This window comes from Salvelinus alpinus, chromosome 18 (genome assembly GCF_045679555.1).
Source record: "Salvelinus alpinus chromosome 18, SLU_Salpinus.1, whole genome shotgun sequence".
In the NCBI taxonomy this organism is placed as follows: domain Eukaryota; kingdom Metazoa; phylum Chordata; class Actinopteri; order Salmoniformes; family Salmonidae; genus Salvelinus; species Salvelinus alpinus.
Genome location: NC_092103.1, coordinates 29,760,811 through 29,782,534, shown reverse-complemented (window position 1 = coordinate 29,782,534; position 21,724 = coordinate 29,760,811). Strand labels below are relative to the sequence as shown.

At 44.3% G+C, this 21,724-nt stretch overlaps 2 protein-coding genes across 2 annotated transcripts; one reads left to right on the top strand and one right to left on the bottom strand.

Annotated features, from left to right (window-relative positions):
• Positions 1 to 2,117: 2,117 nt before the first annotated feature.
• LOC139544154 (claudin-5-like) lies at positions 2,118 to 4,101 on the bottom strand. Its single transcript, XM_071350954.1, has one exon. It carries the CDS (start codon positions 3,859 to 3,861, stop codon positions 3,214 to 3,216), a length of 648 nt encoding a protein of 215 aa, XP_071207055.1. The 5' UTR covers positions 3,862 to 4,101; the 3' UTR covers positions 2,118 to 3,213.
• On the top strand, positions 3,580 to 14,775 carry LOC139544153 (uncharacterized). The gene is made up of 2 exons (XM_071350953.1): positions 3,580 to 3,862; positions 12,611 to 14,775. The coding sequence occupies exon 2, from the start codon at positions 13,011 to 13,013 to the stop codon at positions 14,382 to 14,384; it is 1,374 nt and encodes a 457-aa protein (XP_071207054.1). The 5' UTR covers positions 3,580 to 3,862; positions 12,611 to 13,010; the 3' UTR covers positions 14,385 to 14,775.
• Positions 14,776 to 21,724: the final 6,949 nt, after the last annotated feature.

Below are 21,724 nucleotides of genomic sequence, written 5' to 3'. Positions count from 1 at the left end.
ACTGTGATGAGTGTTTCTCTAAAGCAGCACAACTAAGAAGTCACATGAAAGTGCGGAAACACTTAGTGGTTTTATTATTACCTTTCCATTTGTGTCCAATTAACACATAGACAACCAGGTGAGGGGAGTTCCTAATCAAGCAAAGGGAGTAGCGAAAACCCGCAGATACTCGGGTGTCCAGACATTGAGTTTGACTCAATGGCTACATTTGACTCATCGCATACTGCTGCTACTGTTTATTATCTAACCTGTTGCCTAGTCATTTTATTCCTACCTGTATGTACATATCTACCTTAATGATCTCAAACCTGCACATCGACTCGGTACTGGTACCCCCGTGTGTGTGTATATCATTTGTATTTTTAATTTTCAAAATGTTTCTATTATTTGTCTATTTTTCTCTGCATTGTTGGGAAGGTTCCATAAGTAAGCTTTTCACTGTTAGTCTACACCTGTTGTTTACGACAATGCACCCCTGCTCTATACCTTCTACCCCCTAGCACCTAATCCCTAACTCCTATCCCCTACCCTGTAGTGAAAATCTGATAGAATTTAACAATGGGTGAACAATTTATGTCAGGTTGTTTGTTTTTCCATTTCCTCCTTTAATTATACATTGCTATTTGAGATGTGCTGTACTGTGTTCAGAGAACAGTCCTGTAGTTTTCCCTTTCTGTTAGACTCACACTTGCTGCTTTTCAAGTAACATGACAAATGTTTGAGCCACAGGGTAATACATGTTTGTGGACCACTGTGTTATTAGTTTGTGTTTTACAGTCACTTTGATTCAAGTTTAACAACCAGTAATACATTCATCAGTCCTTGTTTATGTCATTGTAAACCAGAAGGTGATAGTTGGGGTGTGCTGAGTTAGCAGAGACTAGGATTACACACAGTCCTATGTTTATGTATTCACAGTGCATTCGGAAAATATTCAGACCACTTCACTTTTTCCAAAATGTGGTACAGCCTTATTCTAAAATGGATTAAATTGTTTTCCCCACCTTATCAATCTACACACAATACTCCATAATGACAAAACAAAGAGTTTTTTAGAAATTTTTGCAAATGTATTAAATATAAAAATCTGAAATATCATATTTACATAAGTATTCAGCTCTTTTATTCAGTACTTTGTTGAAGCACCTTTGGCAACAATTACAGCCTCAAGTGTTCTTGGGTATGACAATACAAGCTTGGCACACCTGTATTTGGGGAATTTCTCCCATTCTTCTCTGCAGATCCTCTCAAGCTCTGTCAGGTTGGATGGGGAGCCAGGATCAAGGGAAAGATGAATGGCGCAAAGTACAGAGATCCTTGATGAAAACCTGCTCCAGAGTGCTCAGGACCTCAGACTGGGGCAAAGGTTCACCTTCCAACAGGACAATGACCCTGAGCACACAGCCAAGACAATGCAAGAGTGGCTTCGGGACAAGTCTCTGAATGTCCTTGAGTGGCACAGCCAGAGAATGGACTTGAACCCGATCGAACATCTCTGATCTGTGCCTCGATACAATCCTGTCTCGGAGCTCTACGGGCAATTCCTTCAACCTCATGGCTTGGTTTTTGCTCTGATATGCACTGTCAACTGTGGGACATTATATAGACAGGTGTGTGCCTTTCAAAATCATGTCCAATCAATTTAATTTACCACAGGTGGACTCCAATAAAGTTGTTGAAACATCTCAAGGATGATCAATGGAACAGGATGCACCTGAGCTCAATTTTGAGTCTAATTGCAAAGGGACTGAATACTAATGTAAATAAGGAATTTGTGTTTTTTGTTTTCAATAAATGTGCAAAAAGTTCTTAAAAACTGTTTTCACTTCATCATTATGGGGTTTTGTGTGTAGATTGATGAGGATTTTTCTTTTATTGACTCCATTGTAGAATAAGGCTGTAATGTAACAAAATGTGGAAAAAGTGAATAATTTCCTGAATGCACTGTATATTGTATGTTTGTGTGTGTGGTAGAAGGTCAATGTAGAGAAACCTCAGTAATGCGACTGAAACTGTATTGTGAACTGTGCATAATAAACAGTCAATAGTACATACTATTAGAATAAAAATAGCCTAATGCACATGTAACAGACAATAATACTACACAGAAACACAAGGGGGTTTGTGATTTCATTTTTATTATAAAACATCAATTGCCCAATAGTTTAAAGAGGGCTAGGAAAACAAATCCACAATCAGCTAGTTATACAGTACAATACAACAGCATTCAAATGCAAATAAGCTAATTTGATCATCATATGAGGACACATTTTTCTGAGTAGCATTCACTGCTTACAAAGGACACGTCCAGTGTGGGAACCTAAACTTATTAACTATGTTGAAAACCAGTCCCTGTGTAACGGATGTGAAATGGCTAGCTAGTTAGCGGGTACGCGCTAGTAGCGTTTCAGTTATACTGTTACACCTGCTTCTATGTATGTAGCTATTTACAACTTACATACAGACACTAAAGCCAGTTGAGAACAATAGGCTTTATTCACAGAGCACACAGAAGTGACAGACCACTCTGGCCAGACAATAGCCTAGTGTCAAATGATAACATCAACTTTAAAACATCTTTACAATAAGCATATGCAAATACAAGAGTTTATAAAAACGCTACACAATGGATAGGCTACACAACAAGTAGGTCCCACTGGGCACAGACATCGTTCAATGTCTAGTTTTGATTTACATGTGGTTGATTTGTCAACTAACGTGAATTTAACTTGAGATCAACCAAAAATGTAACCTTGTCATTGGATTTAGGTTACAAGTTGGGTGAAAAATACGAAATTCCCTTAGTTGATGATCACTGTTTCAATGTTTTGGTCGTTAGCTGCGCTCTCGGGGGGAATGGCTTCATTGGCAACATTTTTGTTTTTATTTTCTGGTCGCCAGACCCCTATACAACGGTGTAGCCTACAACACACAGAAATATATGTTCGAAAAAAATACACTGATTTCAAACTGAGGAAGTTAACGTTTGGTGAAGTCGGCATGCATAACAGACAATCAAACCAAATGAAAAAAGTATCCTGATATTGTCTAGCGTCTAGCCTACACATCATTTCCCTTATCAAAGCCTCCGTTCTAAGTGACCACAATAAAGATAACGTATGTGATGGACATCAAACAGGAATGGTAGACATTAACTTGTCTGTCCGGCTCCTGTGGCAAGTGTGGATGTGCGCAAAACTCTCTTCTCATCGCCTACACATAATGTCTCTTGTCGAAGTCTCCGTTGGCCGAGATGGTCTTGGTGGGGGCATAATTGATGGGATAGGCACTCTTGCCTCGCTGGGGACAAGAACAGCACAGCAGGGTTCCCCCCAGAAGGAGCAGGGCTGTGGCGGCCCAGCCGATATAGATGGCCGCTCCTATCTCCCTCTTCTTGGACGAGGACACATCTGGGTTGTAAAAGTCTACTATGATGTTATTGGCCATCCAACAGAGGGGAACCAACACCAATAGACCGCTGATTATGTAGACCACCCCACCGGCGTGCACCACTTTTGCTTTCACCAATTCGGTCTTGATACAGTTAGTGCACTGCGCCCCGGCAATAGTCACCACCAGACCCGCCACCCCAAGAACCGCCGCGATCACCGTGAGGGCGCGCGCTGTCTGCAGGTCATGGCTGAGCGCCAACACCGAGTCGTGCATCTTGCACTGCATCTGGCCGGTGCTCTGCACCACGCATGACATCCAGAGCCCGTCCCAAGTGGTCTGCGCGACTACGATATTCATATCGATGAACGCCGTCACCTTCCACATGGGCAGCCCACACGCGATCATGACCAGGAGCGAGCCCAGTAGGCACAACCCCATCCCCAGGAACTCCAGACAAGCAGAGAGCATGGTGAGCCTTTTTCTTCTTCAAATACAAAGAGGAGATTGAATAAAAATGTAATTTAATATCCACTAGAATATCAGAAAAATCTCTTCTCCTATTCGCTGTAGAAATGTTAGGCTTGTAATATATTATATGTTAGGAGATTAACCTCTTTAGTAAGGTATATAGGTTTTCTAGCAGGACAGGATCTATGTACATCGCTGTCTGAGTCCACTCTGTGCAGGATGGGGTGCGGGGTTTGTCATTTGTGGGACGGCTATTCGTACGCCACAGTTCAGATAAACAGTTACACTTATATGTCAAAACAGAGTGGACAGACTTTAAGCCAACCGGCGGCAAGGGCAATCTCCGCTTCAGCCAATGAGCAGGCAGAAGTTGCATCCAGAGAGACAAGAGTTTCATAAGGAGAGAGCGAGAGAGGGAGATGGTGAGTGTGTGGCAGTAACAGAAAAATAAACCCAACATATGTGCAGGTTGCCCCATGATTGACCAGGCTCTATATGAACTACAGTCTACCTTCATTGTATTACAGAAATTAGTATTGAATGCAGGTAAAACTAAGTACAGTTGAAGTCGGAAGTTTACATACATCTTAGCCAAATACATTTAAACTCAGTTTTTCACAATTCTTGACATTTAATCCTAGTAAGAGTTCCCTGTCTTAGGTCAGTTAGGATCACCACTTTATTTTAAGAATGTGAAATGTCCGAATAATAGTAGAGAGAATGATTTATTTCAGCTTTTATTTCTTTCATCACATTCCCAGTGAGTCAGAAGTTTACACACACTCAATTAGTATGTGGTAGCATTGCCTTTAAAATGTTTAACTTGGGTCAAACGTTTCAGGTAGCTTCCCACAATAAGTTGGGGGAATTTTGTCAAGTTTGTAGGCCTCCTTGCTCGCACACGCTTTTTCAGTTCTGCCCACAAATTTTCTATGGGATTGAGGTCAGGGCTTTGTGATGGCCACTCCAATACCTTGACTTTGTTGTCCTTTTGCCACAACTTTGGAAGTATGTTTGGGGTCATTGTGCATTTGGAAGACCCATTTGCGACCAAGCTTTAATTGGGATAGGGGGCAGCATTTTCACGTTCGGATGAAAAGCGTGCCCAGAGTAAACTGCCTGCTACTCAGGCCCAGAAGCTAATATATGCACATTATTAGTAGATTTGGATAGAAAACACTCTGAAGTTTCTAAAACTGTTTGAATGATGTTTGTGAGTATAACATAACTCATATGGCAGGCGAAAACCTGAGAAAAATCCAACCAGGAAGTGGGAAATCTTAGGTTTGTAGTTTTTCAAGTCATTGCCTTTCGAATATACAGTGTCTATGGGGTCATATTGCACTTCCCAAGGCTTCCACTAGATGTCAACAGTCTTTAGAACCTTGTTTCAGGCTTCTACTATGAAGGGGGAGCGAATAAGAGCTGTTTGACTACGAGGTCTGGCAGAATGCCATGAGCTAAGTATCGCGCGCGGCCGTGAGCGCGAGCTGCGTTCCTTTTCATTTCTAAAGACAAAGGAATTATCCGGGTTGAAACATTATTGAAGATTTATGATAAAAACATCCTAAAGATTGATTCTATACATCGTTTGACATGTTTCTACGAACTGTAATATAACTTTTTTGACTTTTCGTCTGGACTTTCGTCTGGACGTGCCCGCGCCTTGTGAATTTTGATTGGTGAACTAAACGCGGTAACAAAAAGGAGGTATTTGGACATAAAGATGAACTTTATCGAACAAAACAAACATTTATTGTGGAACTGGGATTCCTGCGAGTGCATTCCGATGAAGATCATCAAAGGTAAGTGAATATTTATAACGCTAATTCTGACTTTTACTGACTCCACAACATGGCGGGTATCTGTATGGCTTGTTTTTGTGGCTTAGCGCTGTACTCAGATTATTGCATGGTGTGCTTTTTCCGTAAAGCTTTTTTGAAATCTGGCACAGCGGTTTCATTAAGGAGAAGTATACCTTTAATTCTATGCATAACACTTGTATCTTTTATCAAAGTTTATGATGAGTATTTCTGTAAATTGATGTGGCTCTCTGCAAATTCACCAGATGTTTTTGAGGCACAACATTACTGAACATAACGCGCCAATGTAAACTGAGATTTTTGGATATAAATATGTACTTTATCGAACAAAACATAAATGTATTGTATAACATGAAGTCCTATGAGTGGCACCTGATGAAGATCATCAAAGGTTAGTGATTCATTTTATCTCTATTTCTGCTTTTTGTGACTCCTCTCTTTGGCTGGAAAATGGCTGTAGGTTTTTCTGTGACTAGGCACTGACCTAACATAATCGAATGGTGTGCTTTCGCTGTAAAGCCTTTTTGAAATCGGACACGATGGCTAGATTAACAAGAAGTTAAGCTTTAATTTGTAAAGCCTTTTTGAAATCGTACACGATGGCTAGATTAACAAGAAGTTAAGCTTTAATCTGCCATTTCAGCGGATGTTGTCTAGGCTAGCCTTAAGAATTAACTTCCTGACTGATGTCTTGAGATGTTGCTTCAATATATCCACATAATTCTCCAAACAAATTACTCCAGGCAAAAGCAATGGATCTTTACACTGGAGTCAAAGTGGTCCGCAGTGCGTTGGAGTACGTTGAGAAGCTGAGGTGCGACAGTGAGTTCCTTTGAAGCCATTGGGGCACAGTGCAGTGCTACTTACACACCACCACCAGCTCCAATCAAATGATGACATTATGTAAGTACAAATCTCCAGCAATACATGGTGGACAGTACATTAGGCCGGCAGGACAGAGGAGAAGAGACTGAGTGTAAAAGACTGTTCTTCAGCACGTTGGATGCTGTCGTTGTAGGAACAATTCAGTGAACGCAACAGCCAGCTGAGGAGGCCCTGTGGGCCCTGGACCCAGAGAGCCACTTTCTAGATGTGAACAAGGTGAAACCACTGCTGATCAAAGCAAAACAGATTTTTTGGAAGCTGAGTTTAGTGTCACTCGCCAGTTTTTGCTGAAATCGCCCGCTCTGGCTCCAATGTGGACAAATGGACCCTACTTGATATCCTGCAACGATTCTCTGGGCCGCTCTCTGCTATGCCGACCATGTTTACTGCACTGAAACATGAACTGACTTTTGGGGCGTCCACAGCTACATGTGAGAACTCATTTTCCACTTTGAAAAACTTGTTCAGTCAGCACAGAAGAAGCATGCTACACTTGAGGAAAACTCAACTAATCCAACTAACATTTGAGAGGGCTCTTACAATAAGATTTAGGGGAGAATGGAACGATTGATTACTCAGGAAGTTCCACAGAGCATCAAGGAGGCTGCAAGTCTTGAAAAGGTAAGATTGAAACAATCTAGCTGCTTGGTTTATCAAAATCTTGCTTTAATGTGTAGGACGCTGTCCAAGGTGCTGATAGAGCGCAGTGGATATTCCGTGCCATAGACAGGTTGGTTGTTTTGCAACAAATCCGACACATGGGCAACTATGAGGCAAAACAGACGGGGTTGGCTTAGATTGTTGACAGAAGCTATATTTCATTTCCAATGTTTATTGAAAACATAAATACATTTTCACAATGAGCACTTGTCTCTCAAATACATCATTACAGTTGTTGGTTAGCTAGTGTTGTGACTTTACTTTCATTGATATGATGACTCTTATTTATTTAATCCACTAACTATGTTTAATTGTTACCCGATTAAATTAATTATGTAACAATTAACTCATTAGGAATTTGGGGCTCCACGGAAGAGGTTGTTTAAATAGTCACCATCTCCCAAATTAAACTCTATAAGGTCTATATCTATTATATCGATAAACTATCATCTTATTAATCATTGCCTCTTATCATATCATTCTGAACAGTTGTAACCTCATCCATCTGCAAAACCCTCAGCCTTACTCATGATTCAGTACTACACAAATTGGTTTAATTATTTATTTACTAGCTAACTAAATAATTACACAGAATAAACATACACCCATAATACATGAGACAAAGGTCCCTAGCGGACTGACACAATATGGTGGCTTTTACTCAACCACATGGAGAGGGAGATAGAGAGAGAAAAAAATACACTTATCTTCGATACATTTCAGAACTATTCTCACAGTAATCATAGAGTTTACACATGAACTGCTGCCCGTTTGGAATAAAAAAATCATGAATGTATTTACGTGTGAATGCCTTTGTTCGCCATTTATCTCTGTCGTAACCAGCCCTCATTAGGAAGGTTGTTGGCCTTTCAGCGGCAAGCTTGTATGGCTCTGATTGTCCAAAAAGGGTCTCCCCTTTCCCATCTTCTACTGTTGTTTACTCTGGAAAATAGCTAGCCAGCTATCTCGATGGTTCCCATTGATGATGAGCGTAGTAGGAGAGTCTCACTTAGATGAGTGTTTCTAGATATTTGACTCAAGACAGCTAATCAGCTGTACCAGTGATTGTCTTAGAGGGGAATTTGTTTGCTCCCTCGTGTCGGTATTCAGGTTTCGGACCACTTTTGAAATTTGTATTAAATATTTACATTTTTTATTTAACCTTTATTTAACAAGGCAAGTTAGTTAAGAATACATTCTTATTTACAATGACTGCCAACCCCGGCCAAATCCAAATCCATTCGCCTTTTGTTTACTGTGTGTGTTTACTGTTCATGTAATTAGCTTAAATATAGATTGTTTCATCCCTTTATCAATCTGATATTTAGTTTACTAGGCCTACTACTTGGTATCTCTGTTTTGTTCTATTCACATTCATTTGTTCACATTGTTACTATTCTAAGCCAAACTGGTATTCAGTATTTTTGTTTGCATGCATGAATAACTACGCTACTACTTTCAGCATTTAGTTTAAATTATTTTGGTAAGAAAGCTGTGTGTACGGCTGCATTCACTTAGGCTGTTTGTAATAGGGGAATTGCTCCATCTATCTATCTTGTAGCCTATATTCTTTACCAAACGGCCTTGTTGTAGGGCGCTGTCCATTGTGCTGATACAGCGCAGCAGAGATAGGCTACAGATTTCAAAAGCACTCAATGATTTCGGAGTCTCTGCATTTAAACTTTGTTTATTGTGCAGTGGCAGTCGGGGACATTTAAGATGAGGGAGGATGATTTTTTGTTGTTGTTGAGCATGGCCTTATTTCTATTACAGCATATTGGAGGACTGTCATTCATGATCCATTCACCCAGCTCTATGTAACATCGGTATGTTTAGGCTACTACATGATACTCAAATTTTCCCTACACCTATCATGAGGTTGCTACAACCTAGCCTAAGAATGAACATTTACAACATAGGTGCACAGGTTGAGAGAAATTTGAGAAATCAAGGTGACAGACACTGACACATTCAATACTGCCTTGCACACTCGTTTCTGCATCTAGCTGATCTAGGGTGCAATCATTAGTCCAACAGTTGCAAAAAATAGTTTCTATTGGACAAATTAAGGTATATTTATCCCCGTTTCGTTCTGTTTAGAAATGTTTTTCAACAGAATCGGCGGAATGAATACACCCCTGTGTAAGAAGGTGAGTGTAGCTGGTGCATGAAGTCAGGCGCAGGAGAGCAGAATGAGTGAGCAACGTACTTTACTCAACAAGGCACAAGGTAACAATTACACTTGACCAAAACAAGACGGTAAAGATAACGCACGGGTGAACCCAGCATCCGTCAAAAAAACAGCCATCAAAATAAACCTAACTGAACAGGTAATAATCCAGCACAACACCATGGGGGAAACAGAGGGTTTAAATACAGGAACAAATAATTGTGAAATGGAAAACAGGTGTGTGAAAACAAAGAAAAAAACAAAGGAAAAAGAAAAGTGGATTGGCGATGGCTAGTAGACCGGCGACGCCGACCGCCGAGCGCCGCACGAACAAGGAGAGGCAGCGACTTCGGCGGAAGTCGTGACAGTAGCCTCCCCTTGACGCCGGCCTCGGGGATGACCCGGAGGACGAGGTGCAGGGCGATCCGGATGGAGACGGTGGAACTCCCTCAGCATTGACGGGTCCAACACGTCGTCCACCGGCACCCAGCACCCAGGACTTAGAAAACCGATCCACAATGACCAGGATCGTGGTGTTGCCCTGTGAGGGAGGAAGATCCGTCAGGAAGTCCACCGACAGGTGCGACCACAGCCGTTGCGGAACGGGTAGGGGTTGTAAATTCCCTTTGGGCAGGTGCCTGGGAGCCTTGCACTGGGCGCACACCGAGCAGGAGGAAACATAAACCCTCACATCCTTGGCCAAGGTGGACCAGCAGTACTTCCCACTAAGACAGCGCACCGTCCGACCGATGCCAGGTTGACCAGAGGAGGGTGACGTGTGGGCCCAATAGATCAAACGATCACGGACAGCAGACAGAATGTACAGGCGCCCAGCTGGACACTGGTGGGGAGTGGGCTCTTTGCGTAACGCCCGCTCGATGTCCGCGTCCAGCTCCAACACCACCGGTGCCACCAGGCAAGAGGCCGGAAGTATGGTAGTGTGATCCATGGACCGCTCCTCTGTGTCATACATCCGAGACAGTACGTCTGCCTTAGCGTTCTGGGAACCTGGTCTGTAGGATAGAGTGAAAACAAAATGGGTAAAGAACATAGCCCACCTTGTCTGGCGAGGGTTCAGTCTTCTCGCCGCCCTGATGTACTCCAGATTGCGGTGGTCAGTTAGCCCCCTCAAACAAATGCCTCCACGCCTTCAGAGCCTTGACAACAGCCAACAGCTCCCGGTCCCCCACATCATAGTTTCGCGCCGCCGGGCTGAGCTTCTTCGAAAAGAAAGCACAGGGGCGGAGCTTTGGTGGCGTGCCCGAGCGCTGAGAGAGCACGGCTCCTATCCCAGCCTCGGAGGCATCCACCTCCACTATGAACGCCAAAGAGGGAAACGGATTAGCCAGCACGGGAGCCGAGGTAAACAGAGCCTTCAGGTGACCTAAAGCCCTGTCTGCCTCAGCCGACCACGCAGCCGCACCGGTCCACCCTTCAGCAGTGAGGTAATGGGAGCTGCTACCTGACCAAAACCCCGGATAAACCTCTGGTAGTAGTTGGCAAACCCCAGAAACCGCTACACTTCCTTTACCGTGGTGGGAGTCGGCCAATTACGCACGGCTGAAATGCGGTGACTCTCCATCTCCACCCCTGACGTGGAAATGCGGTACCCTAAGAAGGAGACGGACTGTTGGAAGAACAGACATTTCTCAGCCTTGACGTACAGGTCATGCTCCAACATTCGACCAAGCACCCTGCGCACCAGGGACACATGCTCGGCGCGTGTAGCAGAGTATATCAGAATGTCATCAATATACACCACTACACCCTGCCCGTGCAGGTCCCGGAAAATCTCGTCAACAAAGGCCTGGAAGACTGATGGAGCATTCATCAACCCGTACGGCATGACGAGGTACTCATAGTGCCCTGAGGTGGTACTAAATGCCGTCTTCCACTCGTCCCCCTCCCGGATACGCACCAGGTTGTAAGCGCTCCTGAGATCCAATTTTGTGAAGAAGCGCGCCCTGTGCATTGACTCGATCGCACTGGCGATGAGAGGCAGCGGGTAGCTGTACCTCACACTGATCTGATTGATCCCTCGATAGTCAATACATGGGCGCAGACCCCCATCCTTCTTCTTCACAAAAAATAAACTTGAGGAGGCAGGTGAAGTGGAGGGCCGAATGTATCCCTTCCCCAGGGATTCGGAGACATATGTTTCCATAGCCACTGTCTCCTCCTGGGAAGTGCTGTGTCTACCAGGAGATTTATCGCACAATCCCCTCGTCGATGAGGTGGTAATTCTTACAGAAGGCGAGAGCCAAATCGGCATATTCTGAGGGGATGCGCACGGTAAAGACCTGGTCTGGACTTTCCACCGTAATCGCACTGATGGAAACTCCAACACACCTCCCTGAGCACTCTCGTGACCACCCCTTGAGAGCCCTCTGTTGCCACGAAATAGTGGGGTCATGACATTCTGATCACATGCAAACACAGTTCACTTTCATAGCAGCCACATACAAACAGCATGATCCCTTTGACCGTTGTATAATTCCTTCTCGCATCAACATGCTCTTCTCCTCTCACCTTTTCCCTTTCCTTGTGGAAAGTGCAGTGCAAAACACATCAGCTGTCTGTGACCAGGCAAAAAAAACGTTCCAAGCCAAACCTTCATATCATAACCGCTATCCACTACACATAGCCTACATCGTTATTACCATATTATCTAACGTCATAATCAACAGAACTAACACATGCAGTACAGTGTACAGTCAGCAAGCAGTTTAGCAGTTACACCGGCGGGCCCGGTGGCAATACATTTATAAAACTCAAAGCTTACATTGACTTGGAAGAGTTCCACTGTTGGATAGCCATAGCCAGCTAGCTACCATAGCACCCCTCTCTGTTTGAGCTGGGTGTCACGCCCTCACCTTAGTTCCTTTTTTATGTCTCTAAGTTGGTTTGGTCAGGGCATGAGTTGGGGTGGGCATTCTATGTTTTGTTCTATGTGGTCCTTTTCTATGTGTTTGGCCGGGTGTGGTTCTCAATCAGAGGCAGCTGTCTATCGTTGTCTCTGATTGAGAACCATACTTAGGTAGCCTGTTCCCACCTGTGTTTGTGGGTAGTTGTTTTCTGTTTTGTGTCTGCACCAGACAGGACTGTTTCGTTTCGTTCACTCTCTTTGTTGTTTTTTGTTGTTTCAGTGTTCAGTTTATTTATTAAATAAAAATGAACACTTACCACGCTTCGTTTTGGTCTCCTCCCTTAGACGATCGTTACAGAACTACCAGCCACCAAAGGACCAAGCAGCGTGGTGGAATGGACTCCTGGAAATGGGAGGAAATCTTGGACGGCAAGGGACCCTGGGCACAACCGGGAGAGTATCGCCGTCCTAAAGAGGAGCTGAGACGCTACGAGGAGTTGGCTCGAGGAAACGTGCACGAGAGGCAGCCCCAGATTTTTTTGGGGGGAGGCACACGGGGGGATTGGCGGAGTCAGGTAGGAGACCTGAGCCAACTCCCCATGCTTACCGTTGCGAGAGAGTGACCGGGCAGGCACCGTGTTATGCGGTGAAGCGCACGGTGTCATCAGCGCGCACTCATAGCCCGGTGCGCTACATCGCAGCTCTTCGCATCGGCCGGGCTAGAGTGGGCATCGAGCCAGGAGGGATGATGCCGGCTCAGCGCATCTGGCCTCCAGTGTGTCTCCTCGGCCCGGGTTATACTGCACCAGCCCTACGCACGGTGTCCCCGGTTCGCCAGCACAGCCCAGTGCGGCCTGTTCCAACTCCCCGCACTTGCCGGGCTACAGGGGGTATCCAGCCAGATCGAGTTGTGCTAGCTCTGTGCTCGAGACCGCCAGTGCGCCTCCACGGCCCAGTGTATCCGGTGCCTCGGCTAAGGAAGAGGCCTCCTGCATGTCTCCCCAGCCTGGTGAGTCCTGTGCCTGTGCTAAGCCCTAACCCTCCTGCATGTCTCCCCAGCCTGGTGAGTCCTGTGCCTGCTGCCAGAGCCAGGCCTCCTGTGTGTCTCTCCCCTCCAGTGATGATCCATGGCACGAAGTCTCCACTGATGATCCATGGCACGAAGCCTCCAGTGATGATCCATGGCACTAAGCCTCCAGTGATGATCCATGGCACGAAGCCTCCAGTGATGATCCATGGCACGAAGCCTCCAGTGATGATCCATGGCACGAAGCCTCCAGTGATGATCCATGGCAAGAAGCCTCCAGTGATGATCCATGGAAAAAAGCCTCCAGTGATGATCCATGGCACGAAGCCTCCAGTGATGATCCATGGCACAAAGACTCCAGTGATGATCCATGGCAAGAAGCCTCCAGTGGTGATCCATGGCAAGAAGCCTCCAGTGATGATCCATGGCACGAAGCCTCCAGTGATGATCCATGGCACGAAGCCTCCAGTGATGATCCATGGCACGAAGCCTCCAGTGATGATCCATGGCAAGAAGCATCCAGTGATGATCCATGGCAAAAAGCCTCCAGTGATGATCCATGGCAAGAAGCCTCCAGTGATGATCCATGGCACGAAGCCTCCTGTGTGTATCTCCACTCCAGTGACGCCCTTCAGTCCGGAGCCTCCAGCGACGATCCCCAGTCCGGAGCCTCCAGTGACGATCCATAGTCCGGAGGCTCCAGCGACGATCCCCAGTCCGGAGCCTCCAGCGTCGATCCCCAGTCCGGAGCCTCCAGCGTCGATCCCCAGTCCGGAGCCTCCAGCGTCGATCCCCAGTTCGGAGCCTCCAGCGACGTCCTCCTGTCCGGAGCTGCCAGAGTCGCCCTCCTGTCCGGAGCTGCCAGAGTCGCCCTCCTGTCCGGAGCTGCCAGAGTCGCCCTTCTGTCCGGAGCTGCCAGAGTCGCCCTCCTGTCCGGAGCTGCCAGAGTCGCCCTCCTCTCCGGGGCCCGCTGCGAGGGTACCCAGTCCGGGGTCGGCGGCGAGGGTCCCCGCTCTAGAGGCGCCACCTAAGTGGGCCAAGCCAGAGGTGGAGCGGGATCTACGTCCCGCACCAGAGCCGCCATCGCGGTGAAATGCCCACCCAGACCCTCCCCTATAGGTTCAGGTTTTGCGGCCAGAGTCCGCACCTTTGGGGGGGGGGGGGGGGGGGGGGTACTGTCACTCCCTGACCTTAGTTCCTTTTTTATGTCTCTATTTTGGTTTGGTCAGGGCGTGAGTTGGGGTGGGCATTCTATGTTTTGTTCTATGTTGTCTTTTTCTATGTGTTTGGCCGGGTGTGGTTCTCAATCAGAGGCAGCTGTCTATCGTTGTCTCTGATTGAGAACCATACTTAGGTAGCCTGTTCCCACCTGTGTTTGTGGATAGTTGTTTTCTGTTTTGTGTCTGCACCAGACAGGACTGTTTCGTTTCGTACACTCTCTTTGTTGTTTTTTGTTGTTTCAGTGTTCAGTTTATTTATTAAATAAAAATGAACACTTACCACTCTGCGTTTTGGTCTCCTCCCTTAGACGATCGTTACACTGGGTGTTTTATGTAGATTAAACTAGCTAGCTGCATTGGCTAGCTAAGTAAGTGAGAGTGAAAGTTAAAAAATATACAACAAAATATCTTTCTCTCTCTCTCTCTTGCTTCTACTTCATTTTTTAAGAAATTAATTTGTCTAAAACTGTTCAACTGTTGTCTTTCTCTCTCTTTGAGTCAACTACTCACCACATTTTATGAACTGCAGTGCTAGTTAGCTGTAGCTTATGATTTCAGTACTAGATTCATTCTCTAATCCTTTGATTGGGTAGACAACATGTCAGTTCATGCTGCAAGAGCACTGATAGGTTGGAGGACATCCTCCGGAAGTCTTAATTCGTGCTGTTGCTGTGAAGATACTGTTGCCACACCGGCGGTCAAGAGTCATGAAGGCAGTCAAATTCCATGTGACCGTTTAATCACAGTAATTAGGCTTCTCCAAGCACTGATGCTGCTGCTGGTCATTAGTAACCTAACAAACTTGCTAACTGCCTGGTAATCAGCGCTCTATTGTCCCTCTAATCACTCTGACATCAATGCAAATGTCTTCGAAAATCGAATCAAACGCTTCATGAGAGCCCATGAGATGTTGCACAAAATTTCTATCAGCTAGGCAATTGCGCAATTAAAAAAAGAGTGATGGCCTCTACTAAAAAGGATCACATCAGCTTTCTATAGGCTAGGCCTACTATATTTATTTCTCAACTTTCCTAATATTAAGCACATTGCTTATATATTCAACAGGAGTATAGCCTACCTGGCTGTGCATGAAAATAAACCATGGGGAAAAGCATCCTCCATTCGCTATTTAAGTGCATAGATGACATGTAATTTTTTCCACTGCTCCTGTTTCAATATAGGTGCATGATAATGGTTCGTTCTAAATCAAAACAAATTTCACACATATATTATTTAGTGTATGTAAAGACAAGATTAAATCAAGAACAGTTTGATGGGTAACAATATTAGCTTATCACTTGTGAATTATATATTATCACTTGTGAATGATGCCCAACATAAGAAACAATGCGTTTTTTGCGACTTTTTCTAATCATAGTTGCACACCCATAGGCCTATATGTTTTAATAAGGTTTGTATCACAACTATCCGCTTTACAAGGGGTGTAGAGCCTAGCTGGCATACATAAGCATTGACAAAGGCCATCTCCCGGGTGGCGCAGTGGTCTAGGGCAACTATGCTAGTTGCGCCACCAGAGTCTCTGGGTTCGCGCCCAGGCTCTGTCGCAGCCGGCCGCAACCGGGAGATCCGTGGGGCGACGCACAATTGGCATAGCGTCGTCCGGGTTAGGGAGGGTTTGGCCGGTAGGGAGGGTTTGGCCGGTAGGGATATCCTTGTCTCAGTATGTAAAATAATTTAATAAAAATGTATGCACTCTACTGTAAGTCGCTCTGGATAAGAGCGTCTGCTAAATGACTAAAATGTAAAATAAGCAGCATGTTTGTTTCAAGTTTGGGGGAAGATCATTTTCACCATAAAAATGCACCTTTATAATAAAATAATGACATGCATAATTGCATTTGCGATAACTTTTGATAATGGTGTTTTCTGCTCATGGAACATTTGCTCTTAATGCTTCTACCATGTGCGCATTGTTGCACTTATAATGTGAAGAAATAGGCTAATAGTTGATCAACATTTTAAGCTAAATGTTCTGATCTGTTGTGTCAGCCACATAGGGATCTATTGCATCACACAACTGTCCCAGACAATGTTTGGAATATTTATTTCTCGCACAGAATAGAATAGTTAGACTTTTGTACTATGGGGGATAGTAGATTGACAAAGGCTAGTGCTTTTGCTGTTCGTTAGGCCTACTCATCTTGTTGGCTGATAAAAAGTAAATGTGGACAGTTCTTCCAATATTTGCAATATGCACCTCGGAATTGGATAAGGATGCATGCAGTTGCGTCCTTGGTGTGTCTGTCTTCACTTGTAGCCTGTGAGAAAGACCTGGGCCCTCATTTATCAATGTTGCGTATGAACAGAAAGGTTCGTAAACCTAGTGTGCAATCATTTCTAAGCAAAGTGTGGGATTTATCAATTTGTACTTATACTTGAGAATGTGTGGGATTTATCAATGTGTACTTATACTTGAGAATGTGTGGGATTTATCAATTTGTACTTATACTTGAGAATGTGTGGGATTTATCAATGTGTACTTATACTTGAGAATGTGTGGGATTTATCAATGTGTACTTATACTTGAGAATGTGTGGGATTTCTCAATTTGTACTTATACTTGAGAATGTGTGGGATTTATCAATTTGTAACTTATAATTGAGAATGTGTGTAAATTGAAGCACACCTCTGACCATGCGTACCCACAGCACCTTGTGGTAGAAAGTCAAACTGCTAATGAAATACCATCCACCAAATGGAGAAAGGATTGACATACTGGACCAAATCATAAAATATGAAGAAAAAAGATAATACATGAATCGTTTATTTCGTATTTATTTTATAGACACTTAAGCTACTAATATTTTTCTCAGGGTGCTATCGAATTCATAAACATGAAACCATTTAAGCCTAATTGAATAATAATTGAATAATAAAGTCAATTAGAAAGAGAGTGGAATGTAAGGTTGGAGGCAATTTAGTTAAACCAGTTAAATAATATAAAAGGCAACACAGGCATTGTGACTTGTCCAAAATGGCAGATCTTGCATTGCTGGAGGATCTGGCACAAGCTGCATTACGCAGGGAGCGTGTTTTCAATGAGCGTGCAGATTTTTTTGCTGAGAGTGACGCTTGGCTTATTAGTAGATTTTGTTTTCCAAGGCATATTTTATTGTATCTCTGCAACCAACTCTCTCCAGTATTAGAAAGGGAGACGAAACGCACCAATGCCATCCCAGTGCATACCCAAGTCCTCTCCACCCTGGGATTTTTGGCCACTGGAACATTCCAACGGGAGATTGCGGATCGGTCTGGCATTTCACAACCAACCATGAGCCGAATATTGCCTGCAGTCCTTCATGGCATTATTTCATTGACCCCCACAATACATGCAGTTTCCGTACACTGCTGTGCAACAGGCCAGAGTGAAAAAGTATTTCCATACCATAGCTGGATTTCCTAATGTCATTGGAGCAATTGACTGCACCCACATCGCAATAAAATCACCATCAATGAATGAATTCAACTTCGTCAAAAGAAAAGGTTTCCATTCTGTCAATGTGCAGGTCATCTGTGATTCACATTTGGCTTTGTTGAATGTAGTGGCCAAATGGCCAGGTGGGACACGATTCATTCTTTGTGCGGAACAGTTCAGTCGGCCTTAACCTCCAGGAAGGAGCTGTTGAGGATGGATGGCTTATTGGTAAGTGACTTGTTTTTTTATTTTCAAGGTTTTATTTGCCATGTTAGACCTCTACTGGGAAACAATATCTGAATGGTGTGTTTCATAACTGCAGGAGACCGGGGTTACCCGTTAAAAACATGGCTGATGACTCCCCTCACAAACATCTCAAACCAACAAGAGGCAAGGTACAACCAAGCCCACGCAAGCACAAAAACAACAGCGGAGTGCACCATAGGCCTGCTGAAAGGGCCTTGTGCTTGTCTGGAACAGGAGGCACACTGCAATACTAGCCGAGCAAGGTTTGCCTCTGAAATGCCATTCTTTCAAATGCCATTACGTGAATGTAATACAATGTGCAAATTCCTTTTTAGGTTTGTTACATTGTCAAGGCTTGCAGTGTGCTCCACAACATTGCAATCAAAAATGGCATTCCACTGAATGATCCACCAAGACCCGATGAGCCCATGCCTGACGGAGTGTTTCCCACAACCCATAGCTCTGGCACTGAGGACAAGAGTCAATATCATACAACGGTTTTAGATATCTGTTCTTCCAAATATTGTAATCAAATCGACAAGGAAAACACATTTACATTGCACCAGAATTTATTGTCTCACATGTTTGACACAATCAAACAGTTCTTTCAATGATTGATTTATCTCTCTTAGGCCGTTGCATACATCCTCCAGCTGCTGTTTGAGTCCAATAATTGATACGTTGATCTCTTGTTTCAGGACTGCGTCAGTCAAAACATGCGGCGCAGCTGAATCGCTCCATAAAGAGGACACCCTTCTGGTAGGCCTGGGACTGAGGGGTCAGGCAAATTTACATTTACATTTTACTTTTAAGTCATTTAGCAGACGCTCTTATTCAGAGCGACTTACAAATCACCCACATCTGTCAAGATTTATTTTTTTGTTATTTTTGTAATATTCATTTTGTTACATTAATTTTGCTATATATATTTCTTACATTTATTGTCAACAAAAGATATTTAAATGTGGTCCATGTCTGAATATGGTTGCGAAAATAAAGCTTGACTTTCTAAATTTCATTAACTGTTCTGCACTCAGATGAGGCAGAATTTACCATAGCTCAAGCCTGCTCCCAAGCAATATTTTGTTTGTTATTTGTCAAGCCATTGCTGAGGGCTCCAAAAGTATGGCTTGTTTTGCTTCCACTTCAGTGATCAAAAGTAATATTTCTGTGTACTAAAAAAGTTTTTTTTCTTTGTCTTCTTTGATTTCTCCATGTTGGCGGACAGAAATTAGTGACATTTCTTGCAGCTTTAAAGGGAAGGTTTGTGACCATAAATGGTCATTTAGGGCGGTTCTTTATGTAAATGAGACTTCACGTGCACTAGCTGTAACGGGTGTCATCGTCTGAAGAGGAAAAATCGGACCAAAGCGCAGCGTGGTAAGTGTTCATGACTTTTATTTAACTTCTTATGGCTGCATCCCTCTACCGGGATCGATATGACAGCAGCCAGTGAAAGTGCAGGGCGCCAAATTCAAACAACAGAAATCTCATAATTAAAATTCCTCAAACATACATGTGTCTTATATAATTTTAAAGTTGATCTTGTTGTTAATCCCACCAAAGTGTCCGATTTCAAATATGCTTTTCAGCGAAAGCACTACAAACGATTATGTTAGGTCACCACCAAACGACAATAAGCACAGCCATTTTTCCAGCGAAAGATAGCTTTCACAAAAAGCAGAAATAGAGATAAGATTAATCACTAACCTTTGAATATCTTCATCAGATGACACTCATAGGACTTCATGTTACACAATACATGCATGTTTTGTTTGATAAAGTTCATATTTATATCAAAAAATCTGAGTTTACATTGGTGCGTTACATTCACTAGTTCCAAAAACATCAAGTGATTTTGCATAGCCACATCGTTTCAACAGAAATACTCATCATAAATGTAGATGATAATACAAGTTATACACATGGAATTATAGATATACCTCTCCTTAATGCAACCGCTGTGTCAGATTTTAAAAAAACTTTACGGAAAAAGCAAATCATGCAATAATCTGAGATGGAGCTCAGAACAATAGCCAAATTAGCCGCCATGTTGGGGTCAACAGAAACCAGAAAATACATGATAAATGTTTCCTTACCTTTGATGAACTTCATCAGAATGCAGTCCTAGGAATCCCAGGTCCACAATAAATGCTTGATTTGTTCGATAATGTCCGTTATTTATGTCCAATTAGCTACTTTGGTTAGCGCCTTAGTGGTAAACAATTCCAAAGTCACAAAGCGCATCCACTATAACGTGACGAAATGTCCAAAAGTTCAGTCAGTAACAGTAACAGTCAGTAGAAACATGTCAAACGATGTACTGAATCAATCTTTAGAATGTTGTTAACATACATCTTGAATAACGTTCCAACCGGAGAATTAGATTGACTTCAGAAGAGCGGTGGAACGGAGGTCCTCCTCATGTGAAGGCGCGTGTTCAATGCGTGGTTACCTCATGGCAGTGATTACTAATTCCTGTCTCCTTCGGCCCCCCTTCACATTAGAGTCATCAGACAAAGTTCTATTGACTGTTGACATCTAGTGGAAGCCGTAGGAAGACTCATCAATATCTCGCTGTAATGTCAATGAGAGCTTGGTTGAAAATCTGCCTCCTCAGAAACAATTCAAACAGGAAGTGGAACTTCTCAGGTTTTTGCCTGCCATATGAGTTCTGTTATACTCACAGACAATAATATGCATATATTAGCAACTGGGACTGAGGAGCAGGCAGTTTACTATGGGCACCTCTGTGCACCTTTCATCCATGCTACTCAATACTGCTCCTGCAGCCATAATAAGTGTTAAACTGAACACTAAACAAAATAACAAAGTGCAAAAACGAAACCGAAACAGTCCTGTCAGGTGCAGAAAACACTAAACAGAAAACAACTACCCACAAAGCATAGGTAGGAAAAAGCTACTTAATTATGATTCCCAATCAGAGACAACGATAGACAGCTGTCCCTGATTGAGAACCATACCCGGCCAAAACACAGAAATACAAAACATAGAATGCCCACCCAAATCACACCCTGACCAAACCAAAATAGAGACATAAAAAGCTCTCTACGGTCAGGGCGTGACAGTACCCCCCCAAAGGTGCGGACTCTGGCCGCAAAACCTGAACCTATAGGGGAGGGTCTGGGTGGGCATTTCTCCGCGGTGGCGCCTCTAGAGCGGGGACCCTCGCCGCCGACCCCGGACTGGGGATCACTCGTAGCGGGCCCCGGACTGGGGACCCTCGTAGCGGGCCCCGGACTGGGGACCCTCGTAGCGGGCCCCGGACTGGGGACCCTCGTAGCGGGCCCCGGACTGGGCACCCTTGTAGCGGGCCCCGGACTGGGCACCCTTAGCACCACTCCTCCAGGCTGAATGCCCACTTTAGCCCGGCCCCTCCAGAGTGCAGGCACAGGTCGAACCGGGCTGTGGGGGAGCACTGGAGATCTGGTGCTTACCACTCGCACCTCTCCACTTGGCTCATTGCCCACTTTAGCCCGGCACGGGCGGAGCGCAGGCATAGGACGAAC